Raw genomic sequence first — 15,177 nt, forward strand, 5'->3', positions numbered from 1 at the left:
GCGGACCGTGACCCCGAGGAGACAAAGCATTGGGGGGGTCACGGCATTGTTCACAAACAATGCAGTGCCCCCCATGCTTTGTCTCCTCCGGGTCACGGTCCGCTACTGACTACTACTACTACTACTACTACTACTACTACTACTACTACTACTACTACTACTACTACTACTGCTACTACTACTACTGCTTTGACTACTACTACTACTACTATTATTACTACTACCACTTCTACTTCTATTGAAAATGATGATAGTAATGAGAAAAATAATTATGAATGATAATACAAATGATATTTTTAGCGCTTTCTTCGATATAGATATCATGGCATACAAATATACACTAGAAATTTCTTTGCAAAAATTGGGATAGCTATATACGTAAGGTCATCTCGGAATGTAAATCAGTCTTCTTCACGAGACCGGCCTTAAATACCCTATTCTGGAAACCAAAATTGAATTGATAAATTATAAGATTTTAAGCTACAGATATTAAGCCTTTTCATAAAGCTGTTCGTAAGTTAAGGGTGACTTTAAGAACGACTGGTGATCCTTTCTTGTGGTAAAATCCGTAAATTATATTCACCATAGTTAATTTGTGATAATCCAGTGCGTAAGAAAGGTTCAGTCGTTCTTAAAATCGTTCTTAACTTACGAACAGCTTTATGAAACATCCATTTTCATGCATACACAACTTACCATCTGATTATTTCTTTAAGAAACTTTCCAATTAGAAAACATCGAAAGTAGGCCTGTATTCATTGTGTTATTCACCGACAAGACTTCTATGACGTCATCTTAATATGTGGACAGAGTTGTGACTACATGAGTTTGCATGAACATTATATTACGTGTATACAATTTTCTTGTTTCCACACAGTTTTTCAGCAGATCTTACTAGTACTTATTTCTTTTCTCCATAGCAAGCCATCTAACAACCATTTTGTAAAAGTTAAAAAGAACAACATAGTTATTGCTTATCTCCCGAGTCGTTATTTCACGGACGGTTTGACAACATAATATGTAAAAAGAAAATACGAAGAAAAGTTAAGGGGATTGCCCAGGATTATTGCTCGATTGACCTTGGAAAATGAGTCATTTTGCTTCCTTTTCTGCAAGTTTCGTCCTAAATGACTCAAGTTCGGCGACCTGGTAATCAATATGCGAATCGCCCGTCACATCCTTATAGAACCTCGCTGCGTAAGCTTGACAGGCCTGGTACAAGAAAGGAAAAGGGATTCGATATTTAAAATAATAATGGCATTTTGAAAAATTATATGGAAATTAATATGCATTGAAGCTGGACACTTTATAGAGCAAATAAGATATTTTGAATAATATTCATATTCTGTGAATACACCCCAAAGGAAAATTTTTTAACAGTTAGTGCTAGTAGTTAGTCAATGTCTGTACGATTATCAGTGTATACACATTTCCCCCTATTTATTCAACAATCAGTGTTGCAAGATCTTGCATTTGTTGTTGTTGTTTTTCAAACTATTAAGTCTTACCTCCGACGTCTGGTAACGGAAGTGAGGTTTGTCTTCCGTTGCAACTTTGAGGATGAGTTGTGCAATATCTGAAGGTTTTTGGCATTTAGGTAAACTGAGAAGATCGGGGTGGTAGATGTCAACGTTTTCGAAGCACTTTGACAGTGTGAGGTCGATGTCACTTGTATTCTTATTTCTTTGTATTTCGGCGTGTCCTCCTAGCCCCTGGGCGATCATGTTCTCCATAATGGCCGTGTCAACCCCACCAGGTTCAATAACGCTTACACTGTAAACAGAATAAGACTGAAAATTACTCATATCATGACGAGGGAATATAGTTTATACTGAACAGAAATACATATATGTTTCATGACTTTAGGAAAAATATGCGAAAGAGTGAAGTGAACGATCTCGAAAAGATACAATTTGCTAAATAAAAACTTGAGTCTTATAGGCTTACAGGCGAAAGTGGTCTTTCGTCCGAGGTGACCGATCGCATATTGGGGGCATGTTCAGACTCAATGAAGACGGTACACAGTACAGGGGCCGGGGAAGCGGGGGGACTGGGGCGATGGGGGCTGAAGCCCCCCCCACTTTTTTTTCTAAAAACCGTGTACAAAACTTTTTTGCATGGTCACCCCCCACTTTCAAAACCTGCAGTATACAGTTTGAAAACTGAAATAATGAATAAAGTGTGAATTATAATGACTATTTGTTTTTTGTTCCAAGACAGGAATGACAGGGTGCATTCTTTATTCTCTATTCAGTGTGATTTTGTTTTACTTTCACGTGGGTATTATAAGACTGTATATGATCAGATTCTAACTAATTGCATGAACCCGAGATGAAGCTGTTCAATTTTACTTTAACGAGATTTGATGTAAATTGGTCTCTTCTAAGAAAATAAGTTCAAAAGAGAAATGACTGGGTAACTCTGAGGTAAACCCTTCAAATCGAATCATGATGATGAAAATATAACAAAGTTATTTCGTGAAAATACATTTTTCGTCATTTTTTTTTGTTTGGGGGCCTCTAGACCCCACCCTATATCATATGCTAAAAAGGTGGAAATATTGTTTCAAAATGAAGAACATTTTGAATTTGGCAATCGCTCACTTACTTTTTTTCTAACAATTTATATATTCTTGCCTCCTATGTTCCTAGGCTTCCCTTTCTTTTTTCTTACAATGTATCTCATCTGGTGCGCTGAACAAGTATCTTAAAATGACGGTGGTAATAGCTTGATAAAAGGGTTAGTGTTGCCATGTGGTAATCTTCGTAACCAAATGTTGAAATTTGTAATTTGAGATGCCATGTTTTGCAACTAGAACATACTGAAGACCCACTGCCAGATAAGAAAAAAAAAATTACAAAATGGGGTGTCCCAAATGGCATTTCAAAGAATAATATTTATTGATTTTGCACCCCTTTCGATTAATTTTGTTCAGATTGGACTGGTAACATTTTTCATAATGTACCTAAATCTAAATTTGTTATTTTATAGATGAACAAGTGGAATGCCTCTGGCCGTCTCACCTGCATCACGCGGTTCAATATAGCAGCAGTGCTGACTTTGAATACTACTCTAACTCGCACAAGATGTTCAATGATACATGGTTACTCTTATGTCCACTTTTTATGAACTAGACCAATAAACTTACAGAGATATGATGGTTATTCAACAAAAAACCCAACATGGCCAAAGTTCATTGACCTTACATGACCTTTGACCTTGATCATGTGACCTGAAACTCGAACAGGATGTTCAGTGATACTTGATTACTCTTATGTACAAGTTTCATGAATCAGATCCATAAACTTTCAAAGTTATGATGGTAATTCAACAGATACACCCAATTCGGCCAAAGTTCATTGACCTTTGACCTTGGTCATGTGACCTGAAACGCGCACAGGATGTTCAGTGATACTTGATTACTCTAATGTCCAAGTTTAATGAACTAGACCAATAAACTTTCAAAGTTATGATGGTAATTCAACAGATACCCCTGATTCGGCCAAAGTTTATTGACCCTAAATGACCTTTGACCTTAATCATGAGACCTGAAACTTGCACAAAATTTTCAGTGATGCTTGATTACTATTATGTCCAAGTTTCATGAATCAGATCCATAAACTTTCAAAGTTATGATGGGAATTCAACAGATATCCCCAATTCGGCCAAAGTTCATTGACCCTAAATGACCTTTGACCTTGGTCATGTGACGTGAAACTCATGCAGGATGTTCAGTGATACTTGATTAACCTTATGTCCAAGTTTCATGAACTAGGTCCATATATTTTCTAAGTTATGATGACATTTCAAAAACTTAACCTCAGGTTAAGATTTCGATGCTGATTCCTCCAACATGGTCTAAGTTCATTGACCCTAAATGACCTTTGACCTTGGTCATGTGACATGAAACTCTAATAGGATGTTCAGTAATACTTGATTAACCTTATGGCCAAGTTTTATTAACTAGGTCCATATACTTTCTAAGTTATGACATCATTTCAAAAAACTTAACCTCAGGTTAAGATTTGATGTTGACGCCGCCGCCGCCGCCGCCGTCGCCGCCGCCGTCGCCGCCGCCGCCGCCACCGCCGCCGCCGCCGTCGGAAAAGCGGCGCCTATAGTCTCACTTTGCTTCGCAGGTGAGACGAAAAAGTGCATGAATTATTTACATATTTTTACCTGATATTGAAGAACCTTCCAATTATAGCTATCTCCTGACTAAATCCCACAATGGCTTGTTTAGTTGCACCATAAAGACCAAAGTAAGGAAAAGCTGTCAATGACACACACAAAAATGAAGAAATATAACTGTTATATTTCTGATTAATCAATTTTGATACGGTATGAGTCCTTCCAGTTGGGAAAAAGAATATCTTTAAACTCTGAAAATGATATTTATTTAATAAATAATAAATCACATACAAAGAGAATCATCAAAACGTCCTCTGATGTTTTTTTTAAATATTAAATATGTCTGGTTAAAAAACGAAAAGAAACACAAACAGAAACACTGTATTCGGCTTCCTTTGGTAGGAAATTGAGATATCATCTAGGAATAGGAATTGGAGCACTATTCATGATTCCATGGGCAGATTCTTGGAACGGCGAACCGTTTATCATTATTGAAGTGAAATAATATGTTTTTGTAAAGACCTATAATATCCATATATTTTATTGAATAAAAAAAATGAAGTCAATCTTGTTCCATCGGTCAATTATAATTTCGCCGCCCCAAACTGATGCTCGATGATGAAAATATGAAGCTCTGTTTCGAAAGATCATATTCCTAATTCTAAAAAAATATTGAAGTGTCTTGTTTCATCTGTTCATATCAACGAATGAAAAAATAGAGCAGTATATAGATTTACATGTTTTGCATATTTTGACCTCTGACGTCTTACCTCCCAATCCGTGGATGCTTCCCATGTTGATGATTCGACCTGACCTTTGACGCTTCATCACAGGAATTACTTCCTGTGCCACTCGTACCATACCGAAGAAGTTGATATCAAAAACTTTCTTCATGACGTCAAAACTGATCGCCTCCGTAACGTTATATTGATTGACTCCTGCAATATTGACTAGGGACAAGTAAAACTATATATTAATGATGACAGCAACAACAACAATACTACTACTACTACTACTACTACTACTACTACTACTACTACTACTGCTACTACTATACTACTACTATATACTACTGCTACTACTACTACTGCTACTACTACTACTACCAGTATTCTTCTTCTTTTTTTTAACATAATTAATCACAACTAGTTCCTTAAAGCATAAAAGCATATTCGAAAATCACATAAAATATAGTAATTTATGGCCCGTGCTTGCTGACATGATTTCAAATAAATATATATATTTTTTTCTTTCTTCATGATTGTTATTATCATTATACGTTAAAAAATGGAATGTATGTAATGGACCCCGGGGAACGATGTGATTAATTAAGGTGATGTTAATCCATGTTAAGACATCGCACTTGTTTAGGGGGTAAATTCAGAGAATATGTTCAAAGGTACCGTTTTGTTTCCAATACTTGTTAAGGGTTTCACACGCCAATTAATGTTAAGGGGGGGGGGGCATTTTCAGAACATGGAAAATACTTGTTTAGGGTGCTTTTCGAAACCCCATGGTCACGCATGGTATCCACTCGTCAATAGAAGTGCCCCCCGGCTATAGTAAACTAATGTCGAGAGTAGGTTCTTATTAGCAACCCACCCCCCAAAAAAAATGATAGTAACGATAAAAATAAATAAATAAATAAATAAATGAATAATGAACCTGACAAAATGACACGAATTACTATTTTTATTACGATAAGTAGTTAATCATCAATATAAAAAAGTAGTATTTGATTTAAATTCCAATTGGTAAACATTTTTTTTTAGGTCATATAGACCCTCTGACATTTCATTTTTTTTTCGTTTTCATAAGTGAGTTGTTGAAAAATAAGGACTTTCACAATTCTCAACTTGTTAATCTCTGTGGTGACGTCTACACACTTAGTTTTTATTATTGATTAATAGTTGTCGCCATGATACACATCGCCGACATCTCCGCGATGTTTAAGATATTTAGATAAATCTACTCCTTTGATAGCTCGCAAATATTCTGTCACGTACTTATTATATCTATTCGTCCATGATCCTTCATCACCGTGCCAATCGCGTCAACTATCATAGCTTCCTTGGTGATATCCATTTGTAGCGGAAACAGTGTATCGTTGAGGGCGTCTCCTATCTGCAACCTGAACTGCTCTTCTTGTTCTAATGGCTTCAAGGTAGTGGCATACACCAAAAAGCGTTTCTGTGGGTCATGGGCAAGGAGTTGGGCCGTGGATAACCCAATGCCCGATGAACATCCGCTGATAAAAACAATCTCTGGCATCTTTCTCATCCACCTGTATGAGCTGTCGAAAAGAAACAAAAAAGAGTTGATTTTATCGTATAATAATAATATAGGATATTTATATTGCGCACATATCCACCTTGTTAGGTGCTCAAGGCGCTCCTATATTACCCGGCTAAGCTAGGCGTTCATAGCGCACACAGCTTTTTAAGGAATTACTTCCTACCGGTACCCATTTACCTCACCTGGGTTGAGTGCAGCACATTGTGGATCAGTCTCTTGCTGAAGGAAATTACGCCATCTTACATTAAAATTCCCTTGCTCATCAAAGAGTTGCATTTATTATCCTTTACAATCCATGTGATCATGGTGATAATAAAGAGATCTTTTATTTCAAAGAGCGAGAATTCTTCTTGTGACAATTTTGCGTTCATTATTATTAAACGGCGTTCAATATTTGTCTATATTTAATTGACAACGTTCAATTCGTGTATATTTGATAAAAGTGGGGTGTTGAAAAAAATATTTTGCTCGACTAGGGGCGTAGACAGCGGGAAGGGGGGGGGGTGGGTGGTAAGGAATGTATCCCCAACTTTACGTATGTGGGCATGCCTCACTCCGGTTTCAAGCTGGTAAATTGTGATCAAAACCTAGTTTCTCATTAACAAGTATTATTATCATAAACATCATCATGATCATATTTATGCATTAATATACGATAAAATATTGTAAGAGTTGTAGATTTTTTAAATCTTGCTCGCTTCGCTAGCTCTTAATATAATGAAAAAATAGGTGGGTATACCCAAATGGCACACTCACATAATTATGTACATACATTTACATATTGTATACACACAGGAACATACACACTGAAATATTGATAAGGTATATGGGTTTGGAAGGGCACCCCAAAAATATCATAAACCAAGTAAAGAAGAAGAGCAAAACAAAATAGTAACATATGATATTATTTTCTAATGTAGTAATGTAGGCATACTTGTTTTCGTTTCTCCCTCTCTCTCTTTATCAAGTTCAAGTAAACGTATCTACGACCACAAACAAAAATGAAAGGTTCAAATGGAGGTTGTTTTGAAACCGTGTTTGATTAATGTTAAGGGGGCCCTGCATGGTACGAATGTATTTTTTTTCATAAGGGATATACTGAGATGCAATAACTCCTTCTGGATGTTGATATTTGATATAAAGCATTAGCCTACTCAGTGGCGTAGCTACGGGGGGGGGGGGCTGGGGGGCACGTGCCCCCCTGAGATTTGGTGTGCCCCCCAGTAAAAATTGGCAGAGCAAAAAAAAAAAGAAAGAAAAATGGAGAAAGAAGAAAAGTAAAAAGGAAAAGAAGAAGAAAGACAGAAAAAAAGAAGAGGAAAATAAGAGGAGGAAGACGAGTGAATGAAATAATGTGAGGGGAAGACTTGCAATTTAAAAACAAATCTTTCATGTTACTATATAAAATTTTTGCTTGCGCTTCGCGCCAGAATTGCCTGTTCGATGAGATTCATATCTTGCCCAATAGGCTGATATGGAGCAAGTTTTGAAGTTGATATACAAAACATATTTTAGCTCGGACAAATGGTCTGTAAAATGTCCGTTTATGATCTACATATCAGCATTTTAAGCTCACGCTGTGTGGTCACATTGTTTGATTTGCCAAGTTCATATTGTATACGTGTATTCCATAATGTTCCATTAAACAAATGTATTCAGAATGCCCAGATTCTAGGTCTAAATCTAAAACATGCGCGATATCCTGCATGTTCTTTATTTAAAATGTACTTGAATTATCCAGTTTCACATCAGAATATCAATAATTGTCTGCTCACGCTTCACGATCGCATTATTAATGATACCCAATTGACTATATCCTATTTATGATTTACAAAATATGAATAGAGTGTCCTGCTTTAAGGTCTAAAATCTCAATTTTCTTCCTCTCGCGCTTTGCGCTCGCATCAATGACCATTTTTTAGGTGGGAATGTCAAAAAAATTTGCTCGCGCTTCGCGCTCGCATTATTGACATATATTGGCGTTCGCAGTAACCATCTAGTTTCATACGAATCTTGTTCAGGATCACACATAACATTGCCCAGAATATTAAATTTTCAGGAAAAAATACATGAAAGTAAAAAAAAAATCGCTCGCGCTTTTCATAAGGCTTATGAGATTTTTTCATGTTTATGTTGTTTTATAAGAATAAAACTAAGAAGTGACTGATCGGGGAAAATATAGGTGAAGATAATTTCGGGCCCCGTCCCCTATTGGCGAAAGTCGGAAAAATGGCCGGTGCCCCCCCCCTAGAAAAAGCAAGGATCCCCCAGTGCCCCTTCCGAGAAAAAAATCTTAGCTACGCCACTGGGTCTACTATTTGACATTTATTGCATTTTGAAATTCATTTTTTTCAATCATTGTATTCTCCCCTAAACACGTCAGATAATTTCAAATTTCTGGCTTTTAAAAAGTTATTTATAACAGGCAAATTTGTTTTCTTAACCCCTAAAAGTTAATTGCTATAGGTCTACGCACTCTAAAGCAAAAAAAAAATCAATCAAACTCTTTTAAAAATCAATTGATTCTATTCGTTGGAATTTCAAGATACTTAATATTTTCCCCTCAGTTTTAAAGAAATTCTATGCCCTTCATAGTAAATTGGTTTTATAGTGTAGACAAAGATAGCCCTGTTGCGAGAATCTGTTGAAAATAGGAACAATTGAAATCTTACGATAGCTGACAGCGTTATGTAACGATTGTTTATGTTCAAAGTCGAGCTCATACTCCGATAATGTTTACTATATCTCTTCTTCTAAAACGATAATTATCACAATATGAGCAAAAAACTTACCTAGATCATGTGTGGTGGCATATGTGACATTAAGGAGGAGGCGAGCACAAAGTGACGTCATTTTGTCTATCATTGAATAATGTTTTCTATTTACATGACACAGATCTCTATAAATAATTCGTCTGTTTTTTCCTCTTCTTATTTACTTACTTCTTCACTGCAAAATCTGCAGTTGTGATTTACCACCAACCCGGACTCTATATAAGGCCACAGCATGCAGAAAGGTGTTAAACAATACCAGTTTGGTTTTGGTCTAACACCAGATAGGTTTTAATACAACATCAATTATTAAAACAGCATCGGTTTGATTCCAAACTAGTGTTGTTTCAATACCTCTCTGGTGTGGACATAGATTCCAGGCTCGTTGTAAATCAACAGTTTTTGCAGTGATAAAAAATATCATATAGTAGGGCCATCAATGCCCCTGTTAGCGAAGCCTGATTAAGGGCCTTTTCACACGTGAATCATGAATCATCATTGTAATAATGATTGCGATTGTTATCGTTATTATTGTGATTAGCGTTCGTTATTCTAATCATGTTCTACAGTGCGTATAAAAAACGGGACAGTTTTGAAAAGTCTAAATTTGTTTCAAATTATGATATCGATATTTTGATGTTACTAGATGATCTGAAATCTTATTTTTGATATGCCATTAAAAAAAATTGTTCATGCTTGAGCGAACACGGGACGTTTTTGTCGGGGGTTCAAAAAGAGGCTTGAGCCAAAATGGAAGAAATGAGAAATTTGATGTTCAGACTTTTTGCTGATCAGCAGACTTCCTCTAAACTTTTTCAATATATTTGCCAAAATTTTCAAATTAAGCTGTTGAATTTTTATTTACAAATTTATTCATTAACTTGAATATTTTTTTTAATTCAAACTTTTTCTTAACCTTTGAATTTCCCTGCCTTCATAAGTAAGAAAGAAAGACTTTTTGACAACCCAAGCAAGAAGATTTGCACTATTAATTGAGAGAAGTTGTAATAATTTGAATCTTTTTATTATGTGAAACGAAATATGTTATGGTACATTTCAAAGGCATGGATTCATTTTTCGAGGGGTTATTGATTCCTTGACCAGGTTTAATTATACTTGACAGGACAAATGGAAAAGGATTCATATCTTTAAATGGCAATGGTGTATTGAGTCAATTTTGAAGGAGCTAGATATTACAGATCTGGTAAAATGTATTAAGAAGTTGTGAGCGAGCGAAGCGAGCAAGCAAGAATTTCCACTTTTTATTAAAATATCATATTTTGTGATAGATTTTGACATAATTTTCAGAAAATAGTATCATATTTCCCTTTCTATCTTTTCTTTCATTTCCTTTCCACTTTTTTTTCTCGGTCATTATTTTTTTTAATGGGGGGGGGGCACCCCCGAGCCCCCACCCATCTGTATGCCACTGTTCAAATGCACCATAACCTTTAATAGTAGCTGAAAACAAATACACGCTCTCCCATACTTCGGTTGAAAAAAGAAAAAAATTGCTTAAAGGTCAAGTCCACCTCAGATAAATGTTGATTTGAATCAATAGAGAAAAATCAGACAAGCACAATGCTGAAGATTTCATCAAAATCGGATGTAAAATAAGAAATTTATGACATTTCAAAGTTTCGCTTATTTTTAACAAAATATTCATATGAACGAGCCAGTTACATCCAAATGAGAGAGTCGATGATGTCACTCACTCACTATTTCTTTTGTTTTTTATTGTTTGAATTATACAATATTTCAATTTTTACGAATTTGATGATTAGGACCTCTTTGCCTGAAGCACAAAATGTTAAAATAATGGAATTCCACATATTCAGGGGGAATGAAACTTCATTTCACATGACAATGACGAGAAAATAAAAATATTTCATATAATAAAATACAAAAGAAATAGTGAATGAGTGATGTCATCAGTTCCCTCATTTGCATACCGACCGAGATGTGCATAATTATAACTGTTTTGTGAAATGAAGCGAAACTTTAAAATGTCATAACTTTCTTATTTTACATCCGATTTTGATGAAATTTTCAGTGTTATGCTTGTTGAATTTTTCTCTTTTTATTCAAATCAAGTTTTTGTTGGGGTGGACTTGTCCTTTAAAGAAGGAATATTCAAAGCTAAAACAGAACATATTAAAAAGATACAACAACAGAACAATTCAAGCATGTAAATATGAAAATGAATTTTGACTGCATAATTCGAAAACTATGGCACAGATAATGAAAAGGTTCTGCTGATTGGCAAGAAGACCGATCATCATATTTATGATTTTATGCCATTTTGGCGCAAGCCTCCTTTTTAACCCCAAACAAAAACATTAATTTTCACTGGAATCATCATTCAAATTGTGCTTTTTTAACCGTTTGAAATGGCAGATAGTCACGCGTTGCTGAGTTTGTTATATGTCAAATAATGAATTCAGACATTAGCATCAACAGATTAAAATGCTTGTTTACACAGCGATCGTGCATACATACAGTGTACTTACTGTGCAGAGAGCTGTATATAGACTGGTATGGAATAGAAAATGTTGGTTGCAGAAACGACCGTCTATATATCTATATCTAAATATGCAGAGAAGAATGATGTTATGAAAAACAGACTTCGATCGAAATATCTCCGGCAATGATCTCCTCGTAGTTCTTTGATTAACAATACATAAGTGAATTCAGAATTTAATTACTACTTTCCTGCGATCCAGGGCCGCACTCGACCCCGGCGGCGCGTTTCCGTTTTACACCCTGGCGAAGGCATTTTCCGGAAAAGTAGCCAAAAAGCGACTAGTGAAGAGTCTACGTCTACGTTTGTTTACATTATCAGCTGGGCGCGCGATCCAAAGTCCGCACCGAAGTTATCCGCAGAACATACCGTACTTGCAATGGAGCTGAGCTTATACTTTCCAGGTTCAATACGAATGTTTGCCTTCATCATTTGCCTTGCCGATTTGCTGATGTCTGTCTGTCTCTCTATCTGTCTATAAATCTATCTCTCAAATTCTATCTCTATCATGTCTATCTATCTATGTAACTGCAGTATCTATCTCATAATCTTCTCTGTCTCTCTCATTCTTTATCTAACATCTATCTATCTCAAATTCTCTATCTCTCTCTATCTATCCATCAATCTGTCCGTCTTTCTCTATTTCTCTCTCTCTCTACCTACCTATGATGTAACTACAGTATCTATATCTTAATTTGTCGCTCTTCTCTCTCATTCTTGATCTATCTGACATCAATCTATCTCTCAAATTCTCTATTTATCTATTTTTTAACTAGAGTATCTATCTATCCGTTAATTTGTTAATAATCTTCTCTGTCTCTCTCATTCTTTAATTATCTATTTAATATATATCTCTCTCTCTCTATCTATCTATCTATCTATCCATCTGTCTGTCTTTCTCTTATTCTCTCTATCTATTTTTTTAACTTATCTATCTGTTAAATTGTTAATATTCTCTCTCTCTCCCTCTTTATCTATCTAACATCTATCTATCTCTTATCTATCTATCTCTATCTATCCATCTGTCTGTCTTTCTCTATTTCTCTCTATCTATATATCTATCTATCTATGTATCTATCTATCTGTTAATTTGTCTATCTTCTCTGTCTCTCTCGTTGTCTTTCTCTCTATCTAACATCTATCTATCTGTCTCTCAAATTCTCTATCTCTCTCCTTCTCTAGCATCTGTCTGTCTTTTTTCTCTCTCTCTCTTTGTCTGTCCATATTTCTATCTACAACATCTCTCTCTCTCTCTCTCCCTCTATCCTTCTCTCTCTCTTTCTCCCCCCCTCCCTCTATACCGACCTCTCTGTCTCTCCCCCTCTCTCTGTTTATCTATCCATCCATCTCTCCCTCTTTCTCTCTATCCATCTCTCTCTCTCCCTCTCTATTTCTATCTATCTAGCTGTCTGTCTATCTTGTCTCTATCTATTTATCAGTCTTCTATATCTATCTTTCGGCAGCTATAAGTGTATCAATCCATCAAACTTCAATTTGTCTTTCCATTATAAGTATCTGTTTATTTTGATTTTGTCTGTCATTCTATTCATTTAGTTAATAATTTATTTTTAGAAAAAAAACTATCATGTTCGGATTTCACTCCTGACTGCAGCTCTCTCTGTACATGAAGTGCCGAGGAACTCTGTGCTCTGATCAGTTACTGTGCAAATTCATTGCATGCGGTGGTGGACTCGCCTGTGTCGCACGCTGCATGCAACCAGCGACGTGTGTAGACTCTTCACTAGTCGCTTTTTGGCTTCTTTTCCGGAAAATGCCTTCGCCAGGGTGTAAAACGGAAACGCGCCCCCCGGCGGGCCTCTTTCTATAATGTTCAATATTCAATCACTCAAGGGGGAGGTGTGTAGGGCCGCACTTCGTTAAAAACAACGCAAATCGTAAAATAAACGGAAGAAATTTAAAAAAATGCTTAAAACATACGGAAAAAGACGAATTTCATAAATCAGGGGTCTGGCCAAACGTAAAAAAATGAATGCGTTTCACATTTTGCGGTGCTTGAAGACGTCCGGAAAACGTAAAGCGCAACTCATAAATTTGCAGCTCGTGGGGGTGGACCTTGTTGACTGTGTTCCTCCCCAATAGGTGTCGTGGATTTCGACCTATAAAAACAGAACACGTAGGCCTACTTTAGCCCTTTTTTGTAATAATTAACAAAATGCGTGTATGAGCCCTATCATATGCCTAAGAAGAGTTTACTTATCAATAATAATGCGAGCACGAAATTATTCGATATTTTGACCTGAAAAGTGAACATTTAAACACGTTTTTATAACAAAGATCAGGGGGCGTATCTCACTAATGCCAGCGCGAAGCGCGAGGTGGTTTTTCTATACGGTTTGGGAAGAAAGGGTTTGAGCCTCAAAGCCCCCCTCTCCGTATTTGACGGCCATTAGCTGGGCTTAACTAAAAAGATGAATGATATAAATAATTAATGTAAAGCTCTAATTATGCTATAATGTTATCTCATTTGCAAAACAAATCAAGCCAGTTGGAAAGAGTTCAAAAGTGATACTGTATGATTTTATAATCGTGAATAGGATATATATCCAGGACATATCTCATTAACAAAATATAACAAGCTTGAAACGTTAGCTAAATTTTATTATCATATATTAACCAAAATGCACTTTTATTGATTATGAATATGATGCGTACCTCCAGTGGCGTACCGTGGTCACGGAATGGGGGGGGGGGAAGCCAACATTTTGAGTCGATTAGTGGGCGCGCGAATTAAGCGCGTTCAATTGCCAGGTATACTGACCTAACAGAGACATTTTAAGGACTGTGCCATTAAACGGATATGTATCTCACTGATAAAATAATGCAAGCGCGAAGCGCGAGCTGAAAATTGTTGATATTCAGATCTGAAGAGGAGCATTCTAAGGCTTGTTAGTAGCGATTCACTAAGCCCATATGAATTTTACTAACCAAATAAATTGAGCGCGATCTTAATTTTTTTTATTCTGAGTTTAAAAAGGGACATTATAAGCATTTTTTTGTAATCAGGATATGTACCTGTCTCACAGAAGTAATGCGAACGCGGCAAAGCGCAAGTTGAAATTTTTTTTTGTATATATATTCGAACAGGGACATTTTAAAGACTGTTTTTTCAGGAATCCATGTAGAGCATACATATCTCACAAGCGTCAAGCGCTTGCTGATTTTTTGGGGATCACACCTAAACACATGAAACACTTTTTGCATTCATTATCATCATGAACATGATGTATCTTACTAACCAAATATAGCTAGTGCGAGCTGAAATTTTTGAAATTCAGACCAGAAGAGGGACATTTTGATGACTGTTTCTAAGAATTCATGAACAGCAGACATATCGCACCAATCTAATGCGAACGTAAGCACGGACTAGAAATATTTTATATTCTGGCCTTAAAAGGGGGGCAATCACTTAATTTAAGTATATAAAGTCATGAAAAAACG

The 15,177-nt window shown here is 36.1% G+C and overlaps 1 protein-coding gene across 1 annotated transcript; it reads right to left on the reverse strand.

Moving 5' to 3' along the window:
- Positions 1-318: 318 nt before the first annotated feature.
- On the reverse strand, positions 319-11,946 carry LOC121412212 (retinol dehydrogenase 8-like). Its single transcript, XM_041605121.1, has 6 exons — positions 11,708-11,946; positions 6,138-6,424; positions 4,902-5,081; positions 4,180-4,273; positions 1,509-1,773; positions 319-1,212 (listed from the first exon to the last, which is right to left on the reverse strand). The coding sequence occupies exons 2-6, from the start codon at positions 6,409-6,411 to the stop codon at positions 1,093-1,095; spliced, it is 933 nt and encodes a 310-aa protein (XP_041461055.1). The 5' UTR covers positions 6,412-6,424; positions 11,708-11,946; the 3' UTR covers positions 319-1,092.
- Between the last annotated feature and the right edge of the window lie 3,231 nt (positions 11,947-15,177).

Source organism: Lytechinus variegatus, chromosome 3, assembly GCF_018143015.1.
Source record: "Lytechinus variegatus isolate NC3 chromosome 3, Lvar_3.0, whole genome shotgun sequence".
Lineage (NCBI taxonomy): Eukaryota > Metazoa > Echinodermata > Echinoidea > Temnopleuroida > Toxopneustidae > Lytechinus > Lytechinus variegatus.

Excerpts from the sequence above, each read along its gene's own strand:
- LOC121412212 (XM_041605121.1), bottom strand. The coding sequence starts at position 6,411 with ATGAGAAAGATGCCAGAGATTGTTTTTATCAGCGGATGTTCATCGGGC. Across the intron at positions 4,274-4,901 it reads AAGCATCCACGGATTGGGAG|CTTTTCCTTACTTTGGTCTT; the intron begins GTAAGACGTCAG and ends TGTCATTGACAG. Across the intron at positions 1,774-4,179 it reads GGAAGGTTCTTCAATATCAG|TGTAAGCGTTATTGAACCTG; the intron begins GTAAAAATATGT and ends TTCTGTTTACAG.